This window comes from Lates calcarifer, linkage group LG16_LG22 (assembly GCF_001640805.2).
Source record: "Lates calcarifer isolate ASB-BC8 linkage group LG16_LG22, TLL_Latcal_v3, whole genome shotgun sequence".
NCBI classification, from domain to species: Eukaryota; Metazoa; Chordata; class Actinopteri; family Centropomidae; genus Lates; species Lates calcarifer.
The window spans coordinates 679300-705385 of NC_066848.1; the positions used below are offsets into that span (position 1 = coordinate 679300).

At 42.5% G+C, this 26086-nt stretch overlaps 3 protein-coding genes across 30 annotated transcripts in view; 1 reads left to right on the plus strand and 2 right to left on the minus strand.

Moving 5' to 3' along the window:
- Positions 1–284: 284 nt before the first annotated feature.
- Positions 285–26086, minus strand: part of LOC108891199 (homeobox protein Nkx-6.2) — a 55306-nt gene continuing 29504 nt past the window's right edge. Inside the window, exon 4 of one of the 2 annotated variants that reach the window (XR_007814773.1) lies at positions 285–530. The gene's annotated coding sequence lies outside the window, so the exon portion shown is untranslated. The other variant, XR_007814774.1, reaches the window with a different exon arrangement.
- nkx6.2 (homeobox protein Nkx-6.2) lies at positions 1456–4420 on the minus strand. The gene is made up of 3 exons (XM_018679324.2): positions 2603–4420; positions 2002–2174; positions 1456–1814 (listed from the first exon to the last, which is right to left on the minus strand). Exons 1-3 carry the CDS (start codon positions 3030–3032, stop codon positions 1566–1568), a joined length of 852 nt encoding a protein of 283 aa, XP_018534840.1. The 5' UTR covers positions 3033–4420; the 3' UTR covers positions 1456–1565.
- LOC108891198 (NACHT, LRR and PYD domains-containing protein 12) overlaps positions 6535–26086 on the plus strand; it is a 73401-nt gene continuing 53849 nt past the window's right edge. For 9 of the 27 annotated variants that reach the window (XM_051076604.1, XM_051076607.1, XM_051076601.1 and 6 more), the window contains exons 1-17: positions 12011–12103; positions 12136–12179; positions 13019–13186; positions 13688–13813; positions 14316–14438; positions 15185–15307; positions 16052–16174; positions 16358–18349; positions 19046–19222; positions 19721–19897; positions 20208–20381; positions 20660–20833; positions 21770–21943; positions 22254–22427; positions 23080–23253; positions 23777–23953; positions 25257–25433. In XM_051076604.1, coding sequence (XP_050932561.1) covers positions 13047–13186; positions 13688–13813; positions 14316–14438; positions 15185–15307; positions 16052–16174; positions 16358–18349; positions 19046–19222; positions 19721–19897; positions 20208–20381; positions 20660–20833; positions 21770–21943; positions 22254–22427; positions 23080–23253; positions 23777–23953; positions 25257–25433 — 4205 coding nt within the window. In that variant the 5' untranslated portion in view covers positions 12011–12103; positions 12136–12179; positions 13019–13046. Of the gene's footprint in view, positions 6633–12009; positions 12104–12135; positions 12180–12226; positions 12912–13018; positions 13187–13687; positions 13814–14315; positions 14439–15184; positions 15308–16051; positions 16175–16357; positions 18350–19045; positions 19223–19720; positions 19898–20207; positions 20382–20659; positions 20834–21769; positions 21944–22253; positions 22428–23079; positions 23254–23776; positions 23954–25256; positions 25434–26086 lie in introns of those variants that run through there. The other 18 variants (XM_051076583.1, XM_051076596.1, XM_051076605.1 and 15 more) reach the window with 12 other exon arrangements.

Sequence of the window (26086 nt, forward strand, 5' to 3'; positions counted from 1 at the left end):
AGAATTTATATTCCTTCATTTTATTTTAAAAATAAAACTGAACCTAACGATGAAAATAAAAGATACAAAAATTTACTCTGATTATTATCATTATTATTATTATTATTATTATTGCTGTTGTTATCATTATTATTGTTATTATCATTATTATTATTGTTATTGTTATTATTATTATTATTAGTGTCTTGTTTTTCGTCATGAATCTTTCAGACTTTTCTAAAATAAAAATCAGCATCACTCCTGTAAAAACGTCAGTTACCAATAATGAAATTCAGTTACTGATAGTCATGAATTTATCTTTAATTTATATTAAGCCCATACATTAAAACAAAACCCATAATAAAACAAAAAATGCTTGTTAAATAATTTATTCATAATACAAAGTGTTTTTGTTTTTTTTCTTCCTATAACCCCGGAAGTGATAATACTCTGTTTTAACTCCAACAGAAGCGATGGTCCAGTTTTCAGTTCCGCTGTGTGACGAGGTAAAAACAGAAAAACTCCTTCAAAACGAATGAAAAGAAAAAACTCTGAACTGACGTGATGTGGTTAAAACAAGCTGGTTTTTCTTTACAGTGATTATTTACAGCATTCTGCGTCTATACATGTGTGTGTGTGTGTGTCGGTGCTGAGGAAACAGAAACAAAAACAGGAGGCGACGTTAACGTTACAGCGGGTTGATGTGTGAGTGTATCTGAGGGGAAGAAGCGTCAAAACAACATAACTTACTCAGTAAAAAATATATACATTTTCATCTTTAGGCTACAACCATTCATTCCCCTCCTCACCCCCCCACACCTCTGGATACCCTGGTTAAACTGAGCTTTAGAAGCATCACAGGCCCCGTTCACACCTGCCACGTTAAAACATGCGTCTGGGATCCGGATCAGTGTTGGATTCAGGCTCACAGCCGCCGTTCAGAACTACATAGAGAAAATGGCTGATTTAGTTGGAACCAAAAGTCACATTAAAGCTGAATTAATTATCTAAAAAAAACTGGTGCATTTTCTTCACTGCAGAATAAAAAAAAAAAAACATGAAACTGTTTTTTTTTTTCTTCAGGTGAAAACACACCTTCACCTCCTGCGCTGATAATTCTATCATCAGCTCATGGGCATATTCAGAGACGTTCAGGGTCAGAGAAAGAGAGAAGGCCTCGCTGACCTCACGGTGACACGTTTAAAGGCAGAGGTATAAAATAAAAGTAACGTAAAGTGAGTGAGTCCAACACTGATCCGGACTGAACAGTAGATTCTTTACATTTACACCTGTTGTTAAAACTCCGGTTGTTTGCGTAAAAACGGATTTTCGTCGCCAGTTTTTTGTCCAGTGTTTGCGTCCTTTTTTAACTGACGGGAAGTGTGTCCGGTTCAGACCGACAGGAGTTCTTCTCTCCGTGCAGCACAGTGTCTGGGAGTGGGTTTGGATGCAGCCGAACGGCCGCGCGTCGTGGCGCACACACCTGGTTCTGAAGTCCAGTCTGAGCGGTCCCCGCAGGCGCATGTTCGTCAGTGTCAGGTGAAAGTCTCAAGTCTCTGGTGGAGCCTCCCCCGCTCTGTGCGCCATCACAAAGTGTCCGAGCTGTTGCTGCAGGGGCTGATCAGCGCCAGGTTGGTGGCCTTGTGCTTTTTCAACAGTCTCGTGATTTTCTCGTCGTCTGAGTTTGGGTCCAGCGGCTTGTTGTACTCGTCGTCCTCCTCGTTGTCCGAGCTCTCCTTCATCTTCTCCGTCTCGGAGTCGTGCTTCTTCTTGGCCGAGGCCATTTCCGCCGCGTGCCTCTTCCGCCATTTGGTTCTTCTGTTCTGAAACCAAACCTGTGGAGACGGAGCGGGATCAGCTCAGACGCTCAACAGGTGCACACAGAAATAATAATAATAATAATAATAATAATAATAATAATAATAATAATAATAATAATAATAATTCAGCCAAACGTTGGGCTGACAGAAATAGAATCAGATTGTGTTGAATTCCTGCAGCTGTGTGTGTCTGTGTCTTTACCTTGACTTGGCTCTCGGTCATTCCTAAAGAGTAGGCCAGCCGGGCTCTCTCTGGTCCCGCCAGGTATTTTGTCTGCTCGAAGGTTTTCTCCAGTGCAAAAATCTGCTGTCCTGAAAAAGTCGGTCTGGAGTGTTTCTTCTTTCCGTCCTTATCCACCATGATGTTAGCCTGAGCTGGAGGAAACACAGCGGAGTTATTAAAGCAGCTGGAGGAATGATGCTCCTGTGTGTCCGCATTTTTATAATGAACAAGTAAAAACGAGCTTCAGATATTCTGACAACAACCCTCCATTTAATATAGTTATAAAGCCTGACGGTGTCTGAGTCTGCAGCTTCATGTGGAGAGTTAAAGACATTAAAACTGATATTAACACTCCACATTTCTATTTTCTGTGATTGTTGTGAGGAATGAAACAGTTATTTTAGTAGGTGTGTGTTTGCTGTGTGTGTGTGTGTGTGTGTGTGTGTGTGTGTGTGTGTGTGTGTTGCCGGGCCTCTCACAGGCCTGAATAATGTTTTAAATCACAGAAACATCCTCTGGAGTTTCTGCTTTTATCTGACTCACTGGTTAAAGTGGATAAAGAGACAGAGCCGTGACTTACTGGGACAGGGAACCCTCGGGTCCCTCCAGGGAGAACCCTGCATCACCCCGGGCCAGAAGATGGGCGCCCTCCCGGGCAGCTCGGCCAGGGGCTTCGGGTACCGCGACACCGCCGGGCTGAAGTACATCCCCGCCGCCGCTGCGGCCGCGGTGGTGGCCAGGCCGTTTATCCTGGGGAACCCGGATAGCAGCTGCCCCGCCGTGGTGATGGGTCTCCCCAGGATGTCGCTTATTCCGTGCGGAGTGCCCCCGGAGATCTGCGAGTTGAGGTTGGACAGCGGCGGCGCCTTGAAGCCCGCCGGGCTCTGCTGCAGCGCGTACGGGAACAGGGACGTCTTCATCTCGGTCATGTTGTGCAACGCCGCCAGCGGGGTGCTGCCCAGGACGAAAGCACTCTGCCGGTTAGCCTCCATCTGCCCGACCGCTAACATTTGTGAACATGAACCACCAAACTCGCTCGGACAAAAACGGGAGATAAAAGCAAGTGCAGCGGAGTGAGAGAAGGCGCAGAGCGGGCTGGAGACGTTCAGGAGCCAGGCCACTGCTGCCGCCCTCTCCTCAAGTATCCCGGCCGACGAGGAACTCTCTGGGAATGTTGGGAAACTTGAGCAAAGCCGAACTTCTTCTCTCTCGGGAGGCGAAGAGCTCGGTGAAAACTCCCCAAATGTCTTTTCCGCGTGTTTGTTTTGGTCGGAGTGTGTCAGCTGGGAGACGGCCGCGTGCGTCCGCCACAGGAATCCTCGCGGAAGTCGGACGGTCTGATGGTGTTTTTAGTGGTTTTGATGGGAACCATTAAAGGGGGTCGGCTTCTCTCGCCATAAATTGACTCGCTCTCTGCTGGGAGTGAAGCGGGACCAGCTGATAACAGCGCAGCCACCTGCACGCGCGCTATTCCCATTGGACGGAGGGCCGAGTGACACAGCGTCGTGATTGGACGGGACAGAAACTCCGCTGCTTCTCATGTGCGTCTTGGTTGGAGCGACGGTGCCTTCATGTGCTGTCGGAAATGGGAGTTTTTAGTGAAGCTGCGACGTGAAGGGACCAGGATCAGGCCTGTTGATCTACTGGAAAGTGACGCTTCAGCTCGAGTCAACAACCGAGAAAATAAACTGACACAGCAGCTTATGTTACTGTGATTAACCACACAGCTAAAGTTTTGACATTTTAAAAAATAACTAGGCCTACAAGACATTTATTTTTCTCACATTTCCTCCACTGTATTAGCAGCTAAAATCAAGTGAAAGCTTTTTTAATTAAAGCTATTAAAACGGTGGAAGCCAGGGTGTTGGAGCAGTCCCTGAACGCACCACGCAGCCACACTCTATTAAGATCTTTGGCGCTGCTGTTAATGATGCGTCTCCCACCGTGGAAATCATTGTTTCCACATATGACAAAGAAAATACATTTACACTATGAGCCGGCGCCGCAGATAAAGTGAGTATATTAACGTGGAGACGGAAGCCGGTGAGGGCCGAGGAGGGAATCTTAATGATTTCACATTCGATTTTAATTTCTATAACCCACAGTGCACGGGGAAATACCTGGATGTAACTTGATTTGCGGTATTTTTCAAGCTGTTTTCAGTTGATATATTTGATGTGATATAATGTGGTCAGGACTTTTCAACCAGTCAGCATGTTTCCCTTTTTCTCTTATTCCATTTTATTTCCTTTGCACGACAGTTTGTGTCATTGATCTCGGTACTTTGGTGAATGAGGTCAGATAAACTGAGTTACTGCAGCGCGACCAACATCCCTGTTATTTCATGGTTTTTATTATTTGAAGGAGCAGCCACCGGCCTGTCTGAGATAATCATTTAAAGTCTTTAAAGGACGGAGCTGCAGGATTTTTAAATATAAACGAAATAATCTGTGTTTTTTTTAGGTTTTTTTTTTAATTATTTTTTTAGACAAACTGCGGTGAAAGTGTGTGAGAGGAAAAAACCCAGCGCCGCGGCTCCTCCAGTCATCACTCTGAGTGCTGTAATATTTTATGGAGATGTGAGAAGGTTGTAAGAGTGAAATATGAGCACGTTAACATTTGAAAGGCTTCAGCAAAATGCACCTTTGCTCAGCGCAGAGAAAGACTGTGGTTTTTAAACAGGTTTTCACTATTTCCACTAACATGGTTTCTAATTCTGGAAATGAGCCTTTATCTTTCGTTTATATCCTGTTTTTTTTTATCCTGTTTTAAGGTTGTTTTTAATGATCTGTCGAGGAGAAGCTGCTGTTAAAATAAAGGCTCATATTTCCCGCTGCTGCTCGGTCTCCTCTGGTTTCTGTAAAATGTCAGTGAGTTGAAATAAAGCAGTTAGTGTCTGACCCGGTGTCAGATCAATGACAGAAAGATTGGCACTTTGCTCCCGCTCATCTGCAGCCAAAGACGAGCAGCTGCCAAACGTCCTCGGCCCAGTCTCCATTTAACATAATGAAGGATCTGAATTTTTATCTCGTAAATTTACAACTAATTTAAAGTTTAAACTCTTAAACTCAGATTTGTTATAGAAACAGACCTGAGGCTCCCAGAGGACACAGAGAGGAACATCTTCATTTCTAATGATCGAAAAAAGAATAAGCTGCGATTATTAACTGGCTACACACAGCCTGCATTATTATTTACTGGGAGATAATAATAATAATAATAATAATAATAATAATAATAATATATTTATAGTAACATGTGAACCTGTTGCTGAGCCGTATTTATTTCTGCTGTAAATCCTGTTGTGGTGTTTAATAACAGCTCGTTGGCCTGCTGATGGCGCGAGGCCTGCCACAGGCCTTTGTCCCAGCTATTGAAGGGAAATAGGTTAATAAACAGCGCAATGATAATCTTATCTGAGTGTAACCTCGACACAAACGGGGATTGACAGAGCAGTGACAGGGGAAGAGAAGCAGATGTTTGGACAAAAAGACGCTTGTTAGAGTCAGTGGATCTGCTCAGTCACCGTCCAGCTGCTGCAACACCACTCACACTCTGTCTCTGTGCCCTTTAAACGGCTCACACAGCGATACACTGCAAAGATACACACATGTATATAACACAGAATACTTCAAATTAAATAAATACACAGTCCTGCTTCTTTTTAAAAAACAAAAACAGTCTCACAAGCTGCATGTTTCTTTACTCTTCTCATAGCATCGAAAGGTTTTTGTCTCTGAATGTAAAGTCCAGTGGAAGAAAAACGACCTGGGACCCTCTGCAACTTGTGACCACATGAAAACGAGTCAGTGCAGAGGAAATCAGTGAGAGCCTGTATCTTTTGTCCAGGGGCGCCCTCTACCGACACAAAGTGAAAACACCTTCAGGCACCAACCAAACAGTTTTAAGGTTTGGAGCCGTTTTGTTTACTCACCCAAAGATGAGTTGTTGTAAAATATTTCCAGGCCAGACACATGTTAACATCAGTCTCCTGACACACATAATTAAATCTAAGTTTAAAAGTATGAAAACATCTGGAGCGATGGGTTTAGGTGCATGGAGGGAAAACCTGCCACAGCAACACTTTCAGAAAGAAAATATCTTTATTTATTTCTGTTATAAACATAGACTTATACACAGGGCCACAACATGCAGCTGAAAGACTGAAATAAAGGTTGAAACAAAACTCATGGAAACCATCACTAAACAGCTGCTTAAATAAACGGTTAATATGAAGGTATCAGGTGTTTTAGATGGGTAGAAAGAATTAAATATCTTCTCCTAAGAACAGGTCAAAACAGTCCAACATGGACTACTGCACTGAGGACAAAACATTAAGAGAAATCACCCTCCTCAGTCATTAAGGAGGTTAAATACTCTTTTCATTGTCAGGTCTCCAGGGCAAAACAGCAGCAACATATATGGTGACTTTATTAAGTTTAAAAGAAACTGAATGTAACTATAAGAATTTATTTCCCTTTTGTCTGCATTAATCCCCTGTTCTAAACTAGTCCAGTAGGTGGCAGTAATGTGCACCTCTATACATTAGTTTGCCAACCGCTAATAAACACCAACGAAGAAGAAGCGGAGCCACAACAGAATGACGGAGGGTGAGTTTGACTTTATTGTCGTTATTATTTCTCTGTCACAGGGTGTAGTTTAGTCTCACGTTGACTGTAGTCGCTGAGTAATCTGTCTGACTTCGTCTGTGGACACAGAACAGAAGGTTTACCGGAAAATAACCGTTTTAATAAAATGAAGTCGTCGTTTCCGGGTTGGCAGCTAACACCGTACGAACAGTTAGAAAAGTTTTCAGAAAGCTCTAGAATTTAATTCCCGCTCCCACTTTGAGTTGTAAGTGATTTTAAAACCCTGGGAGCGACTTTAAATGACGGGTATTTAACCGTTTGTGTCCGTTAGCAGCAGCTGACCGTTACTGCGCAGATTTTAATTCAGTGCGCGAGAGTCGTCGAAGTAGAACGAAGCGAACTTTGGAGGCGAACCTGTTCTGTGCGCGCGAACAGAGACGACGTGGCGTCAGTTGACGTAGATAAAGAGTAAAACCCGGAGAGAAAAGTAGTTTCTCCTGAGTTTTCCGTGACTCCAGCAGCTACAGAGACAGAAGCAGGACAGAGAAAATAACATAGTCACAGGTTTGAACACAGACGAGTATAAATAAGAGAAGAGGAGACAGACAGGGAGGAAGACTGAAAGTGAAAGTATGAAGTCAGTCCAGACGCCATTTTAACTCCACAGCAGAAGAACAGCGCAAAGATAATCTGTGTGAGTGTCTGAGTGTAACCTCGACACAAACGGGGATTGACAGAGCAGTGACAGGGGAAGAGAAGCAGATGTTTGGACAAAAAGACGCTTGTTAGAGTCAGTGGATCTGCTCAGTCACCGTCCAGCTGCTGCAACACCACTCACACTCTGTCTCTGTGCCCTTTAAACGGCTCACACAGCGATATACTGCAAAGACACACACATGTATATAACACAAAATCCTTCAAATTAAATAAATACACAGCCTTGGCTTCTTAAAAACTAGTCAGTGCAGAGGAAATCAGAGTGAGAGCCTGTATCTTTTGTCCAGGAGCGCCCTCTACCGACACAAAGTGAAAACACCTTCAGGAACCAACGTTGTTGTTTGATGCACTGAGCAGTTTTAAGATCTGTTTTGTTTTGTAAAGCTATACACACTGTTTACTCACCCAAAGATGAGTTGTTCTAAAACATTTCCAGGCCAGACACATGTTAACATCAGTGTCCTGACACGTGAAATTATCAAGTCATGTATGGATAAAAAAAGCGATGCGTTTAGGTGCATGGAGGGAAAACCTGCTACAGCAACACTTTTAGAGAGAAAATATTTGTATTTATTTCTCTTTTGTTGAGAACCATAGACTTGAGAATAACAAACAAACACCATTATATTGCGAGGAAATTAAAAATAAATGAAATGTGAAGGAAAAAAAATATGACACACAAGACCACAACATGCAGCGGAAAGGTTGAGGTAAAGGTTGAGACAAAACTGATAAAACCATTACTACACAGCTGATTAAATAAACTATTAAAATGAAAGCATCAGACTAGATGGCTATAAAGAATTAAATATCTTCTCCTTAGAACAGGTCATACAGGACTCAACCATACATCATAAACAGTCCAACATGGACTACTGCACTGAAGGAAACACAGTACTAAGAGAAATCAGCTTCCTCAGTCATTAAGGAGATAAAATACTCCAGGTGAAAACAGCAGTAAGGTATGTGGTGACATTATTCAGGAACTTTATTTAACTGAATGAACCACAATTTCTTCTTTTCAATTCAATTCAATTTTATTTATATAGCGCCATATCACAACAACAGTCATCTCAAGGCACTTTTCATATAGAGCAGGTCTAGACCATACTCTTTAAAATAGGTATTTACAGAGAGAGACCCAACAGATCCCACCAAGAGCAAGCACTAGGCAACAGTGGCAAGGAAAAACTTCCTTTTAAGAGGCAGAAACCTCGAGCAGAACCGGACTCAGGGTGGGCGGCCATCTGCCTCGACCGGTTGGGTTAAGAAGGAGAGAGGGGGGGGGAGGGGGGGGAGAGGGGGTAGAGAATAGCGAAAGAAGAACATAGCATAACACAGGTTCCATATCAGATGTAAGATGAGGCCAGTAATACAGCAGTAGTAGTGATAGTAGTGATAATTAAAGTATTAACTGCTAACACAGCAATACAACTAATAGCAGTATAAGTAATTTCTAATTCTAGCAGCAGGTGTTGAGTGGAGTTGTAGGAGCAGCAGGAGACTTGTCATCACAGATCAGACTCTACAGCTCCAGAGGCAGAAATACCTGCAGAAAGAGACAGAAGAGGAGAGAGAGACAGAAGAGCACAATACTACAGGAAAGGGGAGATACTGAGTTAGTAACATGTAACATGGGATATGAATCCATACTGAGTGGAGAGAGGGGGAGAGAGGGAGAGAGAGAGAGAGAGAGAGAGAGGAGCTCAGTGCATCATGGGAGATCTCCCGGCAGTCTAGGCCTATAGCAGCATAACTAAGGGATGGTTCAAGCCTGAGCCAACCCTAACTATAAGCTTTATCAAAGAGGAAAGTTTTAAGCCGACTCTTAAAGGTACAGAGGGTGTCTGCCTCCCGGACCGAAACTGGGAGAAGGTTCCACAGTAGAGGAGCCTGATAACTGAAGGCTCTGCCTCCCATTCTACTCTTGGAAACTCTGGGAACCACCAGTAAACCAGCATTTTGGGAGCGCAGAGTCCTGGTGGGATTGTAGGGGACTATTAGATCTTTAAGGTAAGATGGAGCCTGACCATTAAGATTCTTTACAGTGGAGCTGGGAGCCAGGGCAATGCCGTCTAGTGGAGCTACATCATTAGAAACTTTGTTTCTGATGTGTTCAGGACCAATTATAATGATTTCAGTTTTATCTGAGTTTAGTAGTAAGAAGTTGCTTGTCATCCAGATTTTAATGTCCCTAAGACAAGCTTGGAGTTTGGCTAGATGATTGGTTTCATTAGGTTCCATGGACAGATAAAGCTGTGTATCATCTGCATAACAATGGAAATTTATGGAGTGTTTCCTGATAGTATTGCCCAAGGGAAGCATATACAGAGTGAAGAGGATTGGTCCAAGCACTGACCCCTGTGGAACTCCATGTCTAACTTTTGTGTACATGGAGGAGTAGTTGTTAACATGTACAAACTGAAGCCTATCAGATAGATAGGACTTAAACCAGTTTAGTGCCGTTCCTTTAATGCCAATAAAGTGCTCCAGTCTCTGTAAAAGGATGTGATGGTCAATTGTATCAAAAGCAGCACTGAGATCTAACAAGACAAGTACAGAAACAAGTCCGTTGTCTGATGCTATCAGAAGGTCGTTCGTAACTTTTACAAGTGCTGTCTCTGTGCTGTGATACAACCTAAATCCTGACTGAAAAACCTCAAATAAACTATTGTCCTGTAGAAAGTCGCACAACTGTTTTGCAACTGCTTTCTCCAGGATCTTAGAAAGAAAGGGGAGGTTAGATATAGGTCTGTAGTTGGTTAATACATCTGGATCTAGAGTGGGCTTTTTTAGAAGAGGTTTGATTACAGCTGTTTTATACGACTGCGGAACATAACCTGTTAACAAGGACAGATTTAACATATCTAATACAGGACTGCAAATTAAGGGCAGAGCTTCCTTAAGCAGCCTAGTTGGGATGGGGTCTAAGAGACAGGTTGAAGGTTTAGATGCTGAGATAATTGATGTGAGCTGGGCTAGGTCGATGGTAGAAAAGGAGTCAAGGTTAGGTTTTGCAGCTGACTCTATGGATCCTGTGTTATGGCATAAATCTGTACTGATTGAAGGCAGGATGTGATTAATTTTACCTCTAATGGTAGAGATTTTATCATTAAAAAAGTTCATAAAATCATTGCTACTGAGGGTTATAGGGATGCGTGGATCTATAGAGCTGTGACTCTCTGTCAGCCTGGCTACAGTGCTGAAGAGAAACCTGGGGTTGTTCTTATTATCCTCTATTAATGATGAGTAATAGGCACTTCTTGCATTACAGAGGGCCTTTTTATATCTTTTGACACTATCCTGCCAAGCTAAGTGGGATTCTTCCAGTTTGGTGGAACGCCACACTCTTTCAAGCCTACGTGCTGTTTGTTTCAGTGTACGGGTTTGGGAGTTGAACCATGGAGCTTGCCTCTTTCTCTTTATTGTTTTCATTTTTAGGGGGACGATGGAATCTAAAGTGGTACGTAATGAGTCTGCAACACTGTCTACAAGATGATCAAGCTGGGAGGGAGTAGCTTCTGCAAAATTAAGATGAGGCACTGGACCTAAGTTAGTGGGAATCATTTCCTTGAATTTAACTACTGCATTATCGGAAATATTTCTAGTCAGGATGTTTTTTGCTGATAATACATAATCCAGCAATATGAAGTCGAAAGTGATTAAGAAGTGGTCTGATAGAATGGGATTCTGTGGGAAGACTGTTACATGTTCAATGTCAATACCATAAGCTAAAACAAGGTCGAGAGTGTGACTGAAACAGTGAGTGGGTTTATCTACACACTGAGAGAAGCCAATACAGTCTAGTAAAGAGGAAAAAGCAGAGCTAAGGCTGTCATTGTTGACATCAACATTAATATTGAAGTCGCCTACAATAATAACTTTATCTGTTTTAAGAACCAAACTCGACAGGAACTCTGAAAATTCAGATAAGAAATCAGAGTATGGACCAGGAGAACGGTACACTACAACAAATAGAACTGGCTTTAATGTTTTCCACCTTGGGTGGGACAGACTAAGAACAAGACTTTCAAATGAATTATAATTGAGTTTAGGTTTAGGGTTAATTAATAAAGTGGAGTTGAAAATGGCTGCGACTCCACCTCCACGGCCAGTGTCTCGGGGAATGTGAGTATTAATATGACTGGGGGGGGGTTGATTCATTCAGGCTAACATACTCATCCTGACACAGCCAGGTTTCAGTCAGACAGAATAGATCAAGATGGTGATCTGATATCAAATCAGTTACTAGTACAGCTTTGGATGAGAGAGATCTGATATTGAGTAATCCGCATTTAATTATTTCATTTTGCTGAACATTTGAGGTGGATGTGCTGATTTTTATTAGATTATTGTGACTAACTCCTCTTTTGTTGATCTTCGATTTAGTTAATTTAAATGGTCGGGGGGCAGACACAGTGTCTATGGGGTAATGGAGGGGTGACTGTTCTAAAGGAGGCACAGAGAAGCGTGTAAGACTGCAGCTCTGTCTCCTGGCCTGAACTCTGGATTGTCAGGGCTTTGGCTTCCTAATAAACTCTGTCAGATTTCTAGATATGAGAGATGCTCCATCAAAAGTGGGATGAATGCCGTCTCTCCTAACCAGACCAAGTCTCCCCCAGAAACTCTTCCAATGATCTACATTTCTCTGCATTATGATAATCTCCTGTTCCAGCCTGGTCCAGTAGGTGGCGGTAATGCGCCTCTAAAAGCTTGTTTGCCAGCCGCTAATAAACACCAACGAAGAAGTGGAAGAAAAAAACGGAAGAAGAAGCAGAGAGAGAGAGAGAGAGAGAGAGAGAGAGAGAGAGAGAGAGAGAGAGAGAGAGAGAGAGAGAGCAACGACGGAGTGTAAGTTTGATTCTTTTCTTATTTGTCAGTTTGACTTTATTCTCGTTATTATTTCTCTGTCACAGGGTGTAGTTTAGTCTCACGGTGACTGAGTAATCTGTCTGACAGAACAGAAGGTTTACCGGAAAATAACCGTTTTATTAAAAATGAAGTCTTCGTTTCCGGGTTGGCAGCTAACACCAAACAAACTGCCAGAAAACTTCTCAGAAGTTAAAAGTTAAATTCCCGCTCGCACGTTGAGCTGTAAGTGATTGCAAAAAGTTAAAAGCGACTTTAAATGATGGTTGTTTAACAGTTTGTGTCCGTTGGCAGCAGCTGACCGCTGTTGCGCAGTTTTTATTTCAGGGCGCGAACTGTGGAGGCGAACCTGTTCTGTGCGCGCGAACAGAGACGAAGTGGCGTCAGTTGAAGTAGATAAAGAGTAAAAAAACGGAGAGAAAAGAAGTTTCTCATGTGTGTGTCTCATGAGTGTTAATATCAAGTCTACAAATTATGATAAGTATCATTACTGAGTTTTTACTGTAAGTCTGTCAAACGTACATTTAGAAAAATAACCATTTAACTATTTAGAAAGATAACCATATCATGTTGTTTCCTTTTTATTTTCCTATTATATTTTCTTCACTCTCACAGAGAAATATAACACGTGACGTTTATCTGAAGTCTGACCAGTTGTTGGGTTTAAACCACCATCAGGCAATTGCCAAATGGAGTCATTGCTCCACCTCTGAAGTTAGCAGCTTTTTATGTAATTTACATTAGTACTATCACAACCACCTGGGTTTATTAAACTGTGTGTGTGTGTCTGTCTGTCTGTCTGTCTGTGTCTGTGTCTCCAGTGTTACAGGTTTACCTCTCAGACTGGACATGATGTGGACAGAGGAGGACAGAGCAGAGTCTCCAGTATCCAGCTGTCTGTCTATGAAGAGTGACTGGTCCAAAGATTTAAATCCTCCAGTCTTCAGTAATGGACCTGGACCCTGGAGTCATTGGAGACAGTTTGAACCGTAAGCTGACCTGAAGATGATTCAGTGTTGACATGTGTTTCAACATTAGCAGTAGGAGCTCTGGGTGGATATTTACTGAGGATTTGTGGCTCTTTTCTCTAAAGTCACAGTCACATTGTGTTTGTCTTTATTTAGTGAAGGACTGCTCAGAGGTTTGTTGAGGAAACACTGAAGAAAAGCAGCACTGCTGAAAACTGTGATGTCTCTGGTCTGATGAGATACAGGATGTATTTTAATGTGTTCAAAGACCATATCTATGGGAGTAGGTAGAGATGGGGTTAAATGGTATTGTTCTGTAGGATGTTCTGAATGTTACCTGAAGGTGAACTGGTTGTTGCTGCAGGTCACAGAATACAGGGTAACACTGTGGTAGGCTGAGGCCGAGCACTCGTCCACCTCAAGTTATCAGAAAGATGTTATTTGAATGTGCTGGACAGTAGATAAATATTCAAAGTATTTGTATTTTTGTTAATACGTGTAAAATATGTGTTGTTTCCACAGACACAGAGCAGAGTCTCCAGTATCCAGCTGTCTGTCTATGAAGAGTGACTGGTCCAAAGATTTAAATCCTCCAGTCTTCAGTAATGGACCTGGACCCTCAAAGAGTCATTGGAGACAGTTTCCACAGTAAGCTGACCTGAAGATGATTCAGTTTTAATGTCTAATGTCTCTGATGTTCTGCAGGATGTTCTGAATGTTACCTGAAGGTGAACTGGTTGTTGCTGCAGGTCACAGAATACAGGGTAACACTGGTTGGCTGAGGCCGATTCATTGGCTGCAGAGCTTAATGAATCTATTTTACCAACTTGGAACCAGATCCAGCATCTAAGAATTTTAAAAAAATTTCCCCACCTCTTGTTATCACGTTTGTTCTTTAATTTGTGTTTTTTAATTTAATGATGGTTAATGAATTTTAGTATTTCACCAACTTGGAACCAGGTCCAACTTGGAACCAGGTCCAAAATGGAACCAACAAGTGGAACCCAACCTCTGGAGCAGGGAGTGGAAATTTCTTTTAACACCCTGATGAATGTTATTGATCACCACTGACTGATCACTACAGCAAGAAGATTGTGAGTGATAATATGTGAAAGTGTTAATATGTGTAAAATATGTGTTGTTTCCACAGACACAGAGCAGAGTCTTCAGTATCCAGCTGTCTGTCTATGAAGAGTGACTGGTCCAAAGATTTAAATCCTCCAGTCTTCAGTAATGGACCTGGACCCTGGAGTCATTGGAGACAGTTTCCACAGTAAGTTGACCTGAAGATGATTCAGTTTTCATGTCTAATGTCTCTGATGTTCTGCAGGATGTTCTGAATGTTATCTGAAGCTGAACTGGTTGTTGCTGCAGGTCACAGAATACAGGTTAACACTGGTTGGCTGAGGCCGAGTACTTGTCCTCCTCAAGTTTTCAGAAAAAAATAAGTCTATAGATATTAATTTAAAAAATAAACGATGTGCAGTTCCTCCTGTAAATATGAGATGGTTCAGTTGTTTCATTGACTTTGGAACATTTCAGTTGGTCAGCCATATTTGTTGGTAACAAGTGTCTCTGAGTTTTCATGTTTGTTCAGGTCTTTTGTTTTTCTTTGCTGATGCCTGTGGTGTCAGAGACTAAACAGAGAGTATGACTGACAGATTTGATGATGGATTCATTGGCTGCAGAGCTTAATGAATCTATTTTACCAACTTGGAACCAGATCCAGCATCTAAGAATTTTAAAAAAATTTCCCCACCTCTTGTTATCACGTTTGTTCTTTAATTTGTGTTTTTTAATTTAATGATGGTTAATGAATTTTAGTATTTCACCAACTTGGAACCAGGTCCAAAATGGAACCAACAAGTGGAACCCAACCTCTGGAGCAGGGAGTGGAAATTTCTTTTAACACCCTGATGAATGTTATTGATCACCACTGACTGATCACTACAGCAAGAAGATTGTGAGTGTTAATATGTGAAAGTGTTAATATGTGTAAAATATGTGTTGTTTCCACAGAAACAGAGCAGAGTCTCCAGTATCCAGCTGTCTGTCTATGAAGAGTGACTGGTCCAAAGATTTAAATCCTCCAGTCTTCAGTAATGGACCTGGACCCTGGAGTCATTGGAGACAGTTTCCACAGTAAGTTGACCTGAAGATGATTCAGTGTTGACATGTGTTTCAACATTAGTAGTAGGAGCTCTGGGTGGATATTTACTGAGGATTTGTGGCTCTTTTCTCTAAAGTCACAGTCACATTGTGTTTGTCTTTATTTAGTGAAGGACTGCTCAGAGGTTTGTTGAGGAAACACTGAAGAAAAGCAGCACTGCTGAAAACTGTGATGTCTCTGGTCTGATGAGATACAGGATGTATTTTAATGTGTTCAAAGACCATATCTATGGGAGTAGGTAGAGATGGGGTTAAATGGTATTGTTCTGTAGGATGTTCTGAATGTTACCTGAAGGTGAACTGGTTGTTGCTGCAGGTCACAGAATACAGGGTAACACTGGTTGGCTGAGGCCGATTCATTGGCTGCAGAGCTTAATGAATCTATTTTACCAACTTGGAACCAGATCCAGCATCTAAGAATTTTAAAAAAATTTCCCCACCTCTTGTTATCACGTTTGTTCTTTAATTTGTGTTTTTTAATTTAATGATGGTTAATGAATTTTAGTATTTCACCAACTTGGAACCAGGTCCAACTTGGAACCAGGTCCAAAATGGAACCAACAAGTGGAACCCAACCTCTGGAGCAGGGAGTGGAAATTTCTTTTAACACCCTGATGAATGTTATTGATCACCACTGACTGATCACTACAGCAAGAAGATTGTGAGTGATAATATGTGAAAGTGTTAATATGTGTAAAATATGTGTTGTTTCCACAGACACAGAGCAGAGTCTTCAGTATCCAGCTGTCTGTCTATGAAGAGTGACTGGTCCAAAGATTTAAATCCTCCAGTCTTCAGTAATGGACCTGGACCCTGGAGTCATTGGAGACAGTTTCCACAGTAAGTTGACCTGAAGATGATTCAGTGTTGACATGTGTTTCAACATCAGTAGTAGTAGGAGCTCTAGGTGGATATTTACTGAGGATTTGTCTTCACAGTCAGTCATAGAGCTGAATTCATCCTGTGAGCTGTGGGTTTCCTCCACTGATGTAACGTGTTATAATGAATGTGTTGATTCCACAGAAAGAGGAAGAGGAGTCATGTTCCTGTGGAGCAGCAGCTGTCCTGCTGTGATCTGTGTCAGGACGTCCTGAAGGATCCAGTCTCTACCAGCTGTGGACACTGGTTCTGCAGACAGTGCATCACCTCATACTGGGACCAGTCTGGTCCATCAGGAGACTCCTCCTGTCCCCAGTGTGGACAAAGACCCAGACCAGGACCTGGACTGCAGACAGCAGATAGTGGTCTGCAGGAGGTTTTAGATGAACATAAGATCAGTCTGAGGAGGAGATGTGAACGTGTGACTGAAGGAACTGATGGAACAGGAAGTAGAACCCTCCTCAACAGGATCTACACTGAGCTCTACATCACAGAGGGACAGAGTGAAGAGGTTAATACCCAACATGAGGTGAGGCAGCTGGAGATCAAGATGGAGACCCTCCATGACACTCCAATCAGGTGCCAGGACGTCTTTAAAGCCTTACCTGAGCAACAGAGACCCATCAGAGTGGTTCTGACCAACGGCGTCGCTGGTGTTGGAAAAACCTTCTCAGTGCAGAAGTTCACTCTGGACTGGGCAGAGGGCTTGGAAAACCAAGATGTCAGTCTGCTGGTTCTGCTTTCGTTCAGGGAAATGAACCTGATCAGAGATGAGCAGTACAGTCTTCTCACGCTGCTCCATGTTTTCCATCCAACATTACAGAAGGTCACAGCAGAGAAGCTGGCTGTCTGTAAAGTTCTGTTCATCTTTGACGGCCTGGATGAAAGCAGACTTTCACTGGATTTCAACAACAGGAAGGTTGTGTCTGACGTCACGCAGAAGTCATCAGTCAACGAGCTGCTGACAAACCTCATCCAGGGGAATCTGCTTCCCTCGGCTCTGGTCTGGATAACTTCCAGACCTGCAGCGGCCAATCAGATCCCTCCTTCATGTGTTGACAGGGTAACAGAAGTACGAGGCTTCACTGACCCACAGAAGGAGGAGTACTTCAGGAGGAGATCCAGTGATGAAGAGCTGTCCAACAGAACCATCTCACACATCAAGACCTCCAGGAGCCTCCACATCATGTGTGGAGTCCCAGTCTTCTGCTGGATCACTGCTACAGTTCTGGAGCACATGTTGACTGAACAGAGAGGAGAGCTGCCCAAGACCCTGACTGACCTGTACTCACACTTCCTGCTGGTTCAGACAAAGAGGAAGAAGAACAAGTACCATGAGGGACATGAGACGAGTCCACAGGAGCTGACGGAGGCTGACAGGGAAGTTCTTCTGAAGCTGGGGAGGCTGGCGTTTGAACATCTGGAGAAAGGAAACATCATGTTCTACCAAGAAGACCTGGAGCAGTGTGGTCTTGATGTGACAGAGGCCTTGGTGTACTCAGGAGTTTGTACAGAGATCTTCAAAAGAGAGAGTGTGATCTTCCAGAAAACAGTCTACTGCTTTGTTCATCTGAGCGTTCAGGAGTTTCTGGCTGCAGTCTACATGTTCCACTGTTTCACCAACAGGAAGACACAGGTACTGAAGAAGTTCCTGGGAAATAAATATGTTGATTCAACCCTGGATGTCTTCCTGAATGAAGCAGTCAAAAAATCTCTGAGAAGTAAAAATGGCCACCTGGACCTGTTTGTTCGCTTCCTTCATGGCCTCTCTCTGGAGTCCAACCAGAGACTCTTAGGAGGTCTGCTGGGTCAGACAGAGAACAGTCCAGAAATCATCCAGATAGCCATCAACAACCTGAAGAAGAGGAAGACCAAAGCATCTCCTAACAGAAGCATCAACATCTTCCACTGTCTGATGGAGATGAACGACCACTCAGTTCATCAGGAGATCCAAGAGTTCCTGAAGTCAGAGAACAGATCAAAGAAGAGACTCTCTATGATCCAGTGCTCAGCTCTGGCCTACATGCTGCAGATGTCAGAGGAGGTTCTGGATGAGTTTGACCCAAAGACGTACAACACATCAGAGGAGGGACGACGGAGACTGATCCCAGCTGTGAGGAACTGCAGGAAGGCTCGGTGAGTCCACAGCTGATTAATGTTATTATCATGATGTAGATTAGTAATGAAATATAACATATACTGTATAAAACTCAGATCATTATTATTAAAATAGATTTCCACTTATTTAATTAAAGCATCAGTTTCAGATTGTGTGAGAGTTAAATACTGATTCTTGGTTGGTTGTGTTTATAATGAACAGTTCTTTATTTATTTCTAATAATTTTTACAGTGAACAGTTTTGTATTGATCTTCCTGAGAGTGATGGAGACAAGCTGTAAACCTGATCAGACTAATAAACTGGTTCTGGTTGATGTTTGATCACAACAGCATTTTATCAGTTAAATGACTTTAAACCATGGATTTATTGATGGTTCAAGTCCCAAAGGATCAGAACCTCATTGTTTTTGTCTTGTTGTGTTTTTGTAGCAGATGTTCATCAAACATCTTGTTGAGTTACAAACAGTTTTAGTTTTTCAGTCAAAGGTTGGTTTTGTTCAAAGGTGAATATAATAAGATTTTTCTTCTTCCTGCTTCTTTTCAGTCATGAGATGTGCAAACAGAGTTGTACTGTGACCTCGAATCACTTTTGGTGTGGAATTGTGCATTGTGAGCAAAACACCAGGACGTGTCCAACTCTGTCATCAAATGCTTCAAGTCAATATAAAGTGTCCTCTTCGATAATAACATGTTCTATAACACGTGTCCTGACAGACTTGGTGGTTGTGGACTCTCAGAGACTGACTGTGAAGTCGTGGCCTCAGCTCTGAAGTCCAACCCCTCCCATCTGAGAGAACTGGACCTGAGTGACAACAAAGACCTGAAGGATTCAGGAGTGAAGCTGGTCTCTGCTGGACTGGAGAGTCCAAACTGCAGACTGGAGACTCTGAGGTCAGTTCACTGAAGTTTTATGGTTTTGGTTGATAAATGTTCAGGATTTGTTTGAACACAAAGTTCAGTATTTCCAGGAATTTTCTGTCTTATCAAATGGATAAACACTGTCTTTCAAACAGTTCAGTGTAATTCAGAATGTTTTAGAGAGAACTGACAGGCTGATCATATGTTGGAGCAAATGTGAACAGTGAAACAAGTTTAGACTGATGCATGAGTGTAAAAAAGTAAGTTTAGTCCAACGTGTCTGATCTGATATTGATCCTCTAGTTAGAGACTGACTGAGGTCAGCAGCAGGTTCTGAATCAGTGTTGACATGAACAGGTGGATGAATGTTGAGCTGATATTTGGATGATGTCTGTAGAAGGCTGACATTATGATGATCCACAATAACAGAAGGACAAAGTCACTCTGCTCATTTTAGACTAAACATCATTGATCAGGACAGATCTGATTGATTATCAATGATTTGATCTCCATCTTTGATTCTTTATTCAGGTTGGAGTCCTGCAGGTTGTCAGAGATCAGCTGTTCTTCTCTGGTCTCAGCTCTGAAGTCCAACCCCTCCCATCTGAGAGACCTGGACCTGAGTGACACTTGGAAGCTGCAGGATTCAGGAGTGAAGGATCTGTGTGGTTTTCTGCAGAGTCCAGACTGTAGACTGGAGACTCTGAGGTCAGTTCACTGTCTGTTACTGTTGGAGATCTTCTGTCTTTACATTCCTCTGGTCCTGGCTGCTGATGACTCTGGAACAGGTCTACGAAAGCTTTTTGAGGCCGACCCATAGGGGGCGCCACAAAACCAAAATTGTGTCTGAAAACCCAGTGGACTGAATGTCATCAGTTGATGTCTTCATGCTTTGGATGAACCAAAATCTGAAGTTTCATATTAATTGGTGAAAGTGGTTGTGACTCATCAGATTTTTATAACTGAAGATGCTTTTGATCATAAATGATTTGATCTTCATGTTTTATTCTTTATTCAGGTTGAAGTGCTGCTGTTTGTCAGAGATCAGCTGTTCTTCTCTGGCCTCAGCTCTGAAGTCCAACCCCTCCCATCTGAGAGAACTGGACCTGAGAGGAAACTACCTGCAGGATTCAGATGTGAAGGATCTGACTGATCTTTTGAAGAGTCCAGACCGTGGACTGGAGACTCTGAGGTCAGTTCTCTGTCAGTGACTGAGCTTATTGAGGCTGAAACATGGGGATAATAATGATGTTGGGTCATTTCAGCCACATGAGGCAGCAGTGCACCACTACCTCAGTCTAAATAGGACTAAATGTTTTCTGCAGGTGATTTTCATTTCTCCATGCACTTTAAACAGAAGGTGCATAATGTTGTGTGTCTTCTGACTGTCATGTCTTTCTTTTGGCAGATTGGTCCATATCTGACTGGAACATTAATTATTCTTTAATCTCTGTTTTATTCTTTATTCAGGTTGGAGTCCTGCAGTTCGTCAAAGATCAGCTGTTCTTCTCTGGTCTCAGCTCTGAAGTCCAACCCCTCCCATCTGAGAGAACTGAACCTGAGTAACAACAACCTGCAGGATTCAGGAGTGAAGGATCTGTGTGGTTTACTGAGGAATCCACACTGTAGACTGGAGACTCTGAGGTCAGACACAGTATTGTAGTTCTGTGCTGAGATTAATATGACGACAAATTACAGCCTCCAAAATAAATCAACATCCTCTCACACAGATTAGATTCAAACTGAAGATTATAATCCTGATGGAGGAGGATTTATCACAGGCCTGTTGTATTATCATACATTAGCTTTATCTAGGTGTAGCTAATAAACTGTAAAGTGAGTGATGATAAATTGAATCAGTGTGAGTCAGCAGGTCTTTCCCTGAACTGGAGAATCAGTATTTTACTGAAGGATTTGATGTGAGACTAAAAATGTGTTTGACATGTTTTGATTTCATCACTGGAGAAAAAAGCAGAAAAGAAAATCACTGAAATGTTTCTTTTTTCATCAGTGAGAAAAATAAGAGAAACAATTTCCATCTGTAACATGAGTTCAAACCATTTCCTGATTCATACATGACTCTTAGATGAAAACCAGAAAATCTAGCATGTTTGATGAGGGTTGGTGTAATGTTTGGTTTCCATAGCAGCAGTGGTTCATCAATGACTTGTTCCACCTGTTAATAATCCTGATATATCATCCTGGGTGGAGGTTTTCCTGACGCTCACAGCCATCTTTGTTGTAATGATGAGGTCAGTGATGTGGATGTGTGGCCTCAGCTCTGACGTACTCACACACTGTTGTTTCATGTTCCTCATGTTCAGGTTGAAGTGGACTGGATGAGTGAATGTAGAGAAAATCAAAGGACAGATTTCTCCCTTTATTAGTTGATAGAAGCTCAGCTCCTTTGTGTCTCTGACTGTTTTTAAGCTGCATCCTGTTGGTTCAGGTGTTTGGAGTTTCCAGTTTCTAAACTTGTTCATTCTAAACCTTCTTCAGCTCTGAACAGATGATGAAACACTGAATGGTTTCAAGCAGGAACTTTGTCTCCTAAACTCACATCTTTTATTCTTTATTCAGGTTGAGGGGCTGCGGTTTGTCAGAGATCAGCTGTTCTTCTCTGGTCTCAGCTCTGAAGTCCAACCCCTCCCATCTGAGAGAACTGGACCTGAGTCAAAACAAGCTGCAGGATTCAGGAGTGAAGGATCTGTGTGGTTTTCTGCAGAGTCCAGACTGTAGACTGGAGACTCTGAGGTCAGTTCACTGTCTGTTACTGTTGGAGATCTTCTGTCTTTACATTCCTCTGGTCCTGGCTGCTGATGACTCTGGAACAGGTCTACGAAAGCTTTTTGAGGCCGACCCATAGGGGGCGCCACAAAACCAAACGTGTATCTGAAAACCCAGTGGACTGAATGTCATCAGTTGATGTTTTCATACTTTGGCTGAACCAAGATCTGAAGTTTCATATTAATTGGTGAAAGTGGTTGTGACTCATCAGATTTTTATAACTGAAGATGCTTTTGATCATAAATGATTTGATCTTCATGTTTTATTCTTTATTCAGGTTGAAGTGCTGCTGTTTGTCAGAGATCAGCTGTTCTTCTCTGGTCTCAGCTCTGAAGTCCAACCCCTCCCATCTGAGACATCTGGACCTGAGTAACAACAAGCTGCAGGATTCAGGAGTGAAGGATCTGTGTGGTTTTCTGCAGAGCCCAGACTGTAGACTGGAGACTCTGAGGTCAGTTCACTGTCTGTTACTGTTGGAGATCTTCTGTCTTTAATCAGTTACATTAGATTCACTGGTTCAGTCAGATGTTGTAGAACATCAGTCTTTATTGAACCTCAATCAGTTGAAGTTCAGTGAAAAACCTTGAATGGTTCACAGGTCAGTGATAAACTAAACAGAAACAGTTGAGGTCAAACTGAAACATCATGTTAATGTCCCAGAGAAAAGGCCTTTTTCAGGTGAACTTCAGCTTTTAATGCAGCCGTGGAAGGAAATGAAGTGTTGAAAGTTGAAGCAGATAATTCCTACAGGACTGAAACCGTCTGTACAAAGACAGTGTTGGAACAAACTGTGTTACTGTCTGATGCATCATCAGGACAATACAGCAGGAAACAGTCCTGTGTTGGTGAGAGAAAGACAAAGGAAGACAGACTGGTTGGTCAGGGTTTCATCCTACAGCAAGACAATGACCCACAACATTAGAGGAACAGAACCAGACCAGAGGTTCCTGGGTTCCTGGAGGGCTGAGGTGCTGTGGGGGCAGAGATTCAGACTTTTTACACCAGTAGCACAAAAAAATCATTTTAGGAGCTGCAGGACAAAATTCAGGAGCAGCACTTTAATTGACAACTGATTTAATCTCCATCTTTGATTCTTTATTCAGGTTGGAGTCCTGCAGTTTGTCAGAGATCAGCTGTTCTTCTCTGGTCTCAGCTCTGAAGTCCAACCCCTCCCATCTGAGAGAACTGGACCTGAGTAACAACAAGCTGCAGGATTCAGGAGTGAAGGATCTGTGTGGTTTTCTGCAGAGTCCAGACTGTAGACTGGAGACTCTGAGGTCAGTTCACTGTTACTGTTCCATCCATCCATCCATTTTCTGTATCCTTAAGGGTCAGAGACAATCCCAGCTGACAGTGGGCCAGAGGGGGGGGGTACACCCTGGACAGATCACCAGTCCATCACAGGGCTGACATATAGAGACAACAACCATTCACACTCACACTCACACCTACAGAGAACAGGTGAGTCACCAGTTCACCTGCATGTCTGTGGACTGTGGGAGGAAGTTGGAGCACCTGGAGACGAACATGTAAACTCCACACAGAAGAGCTCCGGGTGAACCGGGGTTCAAACCCAGAACCTTGTTGCTGTGAGGTGACAGTGTTAACCACTGCACCACTGTCTGTTACTCTCCTTCTACCTTTAATCCACAGCTGAGTTTAATGTAACTACCACTTCAATAACTTCAGTCAGGTCACTATCTTAGATCTTATTTCTTTAACCCACAAAGAAGATCATTGATCAGGACAGATCTGATTGATTATCAATGATGTGATCTCCATCTTTTATTCTTGATTCAGGTTGAGTCTCTGCAGTTTGTCAGAGATCAGCTGTTCTTCTCTGGTCTCAGCTCTGAAGTCCAACCCCTCCCATCTGAGAGAACTGGACCTGAGTGACAACAAAGACCTGCAGGATTCAGGAGTGAAGGATCTGTGTGGTTTTCTGCAGAGTCCAGACTGTAGACTGGAGACTCTGAGGTCAGTTCACTGTCTGTTACTGTTGGAGATCTTCCTACATCTGGGTCAACATGTGTATGAGCCTGATCTGCTCCTTGGTCCTGTGCAGTGAGTCCAGGTCTCTGAGTGTCATGTGTCACTTATTGATCATCTGGTCCAGTTTGATTGATGCAGACACAGAGAGAGATGTTTCTTGTTTCCCTTCAGCTTCAGCTTTTCTCTGTCTCAGTTTCCTCCCCTGACTCACTCTGTGTCTCTGATGAGTTTGAAGATGAAGCCCAGGAATCCTCCACACTCTGCTGATTCTTTACAGCTTCATCCTCCAGCCCTGACTCGTGCACTGAGAGCACCACGTGCACACTCCCATCAAACACAACATGATTCCTGGTGAAGTGTTGAAGACGTGTAGATGTAGATACATGGTCTCCATCTCTTTCAGAGACTGCAGTGTAGAAGCAAACTGCAGCTGAAGCTCTGATTGATCAGCTCACTGTTGATGTTAAAGCCTGTTCCTTCACAGTGAGGACGAATGAAGCCACTGATGAGTTCATTCAGATGAGCTCCATGAATGATGAGCCTCTGCTGTCTGAACACTGCTGTTCTCTGACTGACACTTTATCCATCTGTGCTCTTCATCAACACATTTCATCATTGATACGTCAGGCTTTTATTCCAAGTGACAGCTGCTGTCGTCTTTTCTGGGAAGGTTTTAGACGCACTTGTTTCTTCATTTTCAGATGATAAAGTTCCTGCTGAAAGCTCAGCCAGGAAGTGTCAGAGCACGTCACATGACTCATCTGAACAAATCACGTTGTCAGAGATGGACAGCAGCCAATGAGATGTTGTGCTGAGTCATCAACCCTCCTGTGCATTTTCAGGCTTTGTTGCTGATCCAGATGAAATGTTTGTCTGTGATAACACTGCAGGAGAGAGAGCTTTACAACCATCCCACACATGACCTGCTGCAGACAGCAGACACAGTGCTGCATGCTGCAGGAGAACAACAACTGCTGGGACAAACTGTAGATAGAGAAACACTCAGCTGTGGATTTCTGACCTTTTCTTTCCACTAGTCTGAAGTCAAACATGTTCTAGAAGCAAAAAGCCCCAAATCTCCAAACTGACCAGTGATGAACTAACTGTTTCTGTCTGATATGACTCAAGTTATTATTATTATTATTGTTGTTGTTTATTGTTCAGCAGGAATCATGTTGACATTTCAGCTGAGCATTTTCCAAAGTATTCTATTAAATCCATCGGTAATTTAAAATAGTTTGTATCTGATTATCAATGATTTGATCTCCATCTTTGATTCTTTATTCAGGTTGAAGTCCTGTGGTTTGTCAGAGATCAGCTGTTCTTCTCTGGTCTCAGCTCTGAAGTCCAACCCCTCCCATCTGAGAGAACTGGACCTGAGTAAGAACATTAACCTGCAGGATCCACGAGTGAAGGATCTGTGTGGTTTTCTGCAGAGTCCAGACTGTAGACTGGAGACTCTGAGGTCAGTTCACTGTCTGTTACTGTTGGAGATCTTCTGTCTTTAATCCACAACTGAAGCTCATTTATCTTCACAGAACTTGAATCCATTGATTTAGAATGAATGACATGTTAAATAGTGGTTGTTCCATATTGTCAGTTGTTCTGATCTCACACTGAGAATTATTCCTTCAGGTTCAGTTCATGTCAGTCAGTTGTCATCAATAATGTCTGTTCACTTCAATCAAACCTTCACCACTCACACACTGGTATTTCTCCCAGTCAGAGGACTCATGTTTTCTAAATACACTGTAGAAAATGTCCAGTGGTCGTTGGTCACAACAACAAACAGAAGATCCTCACAGCTGATATTTGGACAAAGAACATGAAGAAAAAACTCTTGTTGTTTTCTGTTTCAGTTGATTTCAGTGAATCATCAGGACTAATGTCTGTTTGATCAAACTGTGTCTGTGTGTGTTTGACCTTTAACACAAGTCACACAACTGAGCTGAATTTACTTGTTAAATGTGTTTCACTGCATTAACTGCAACTCATTATTATTATTATTATTATTATTATTATTATTATCATTATTATTATTGTTGTTGTTGTTGTTGTTGTTGTTGTTTTTCATTGATCAGGACAGATCTGATTGATTATCAATGATTTGATCTCCAT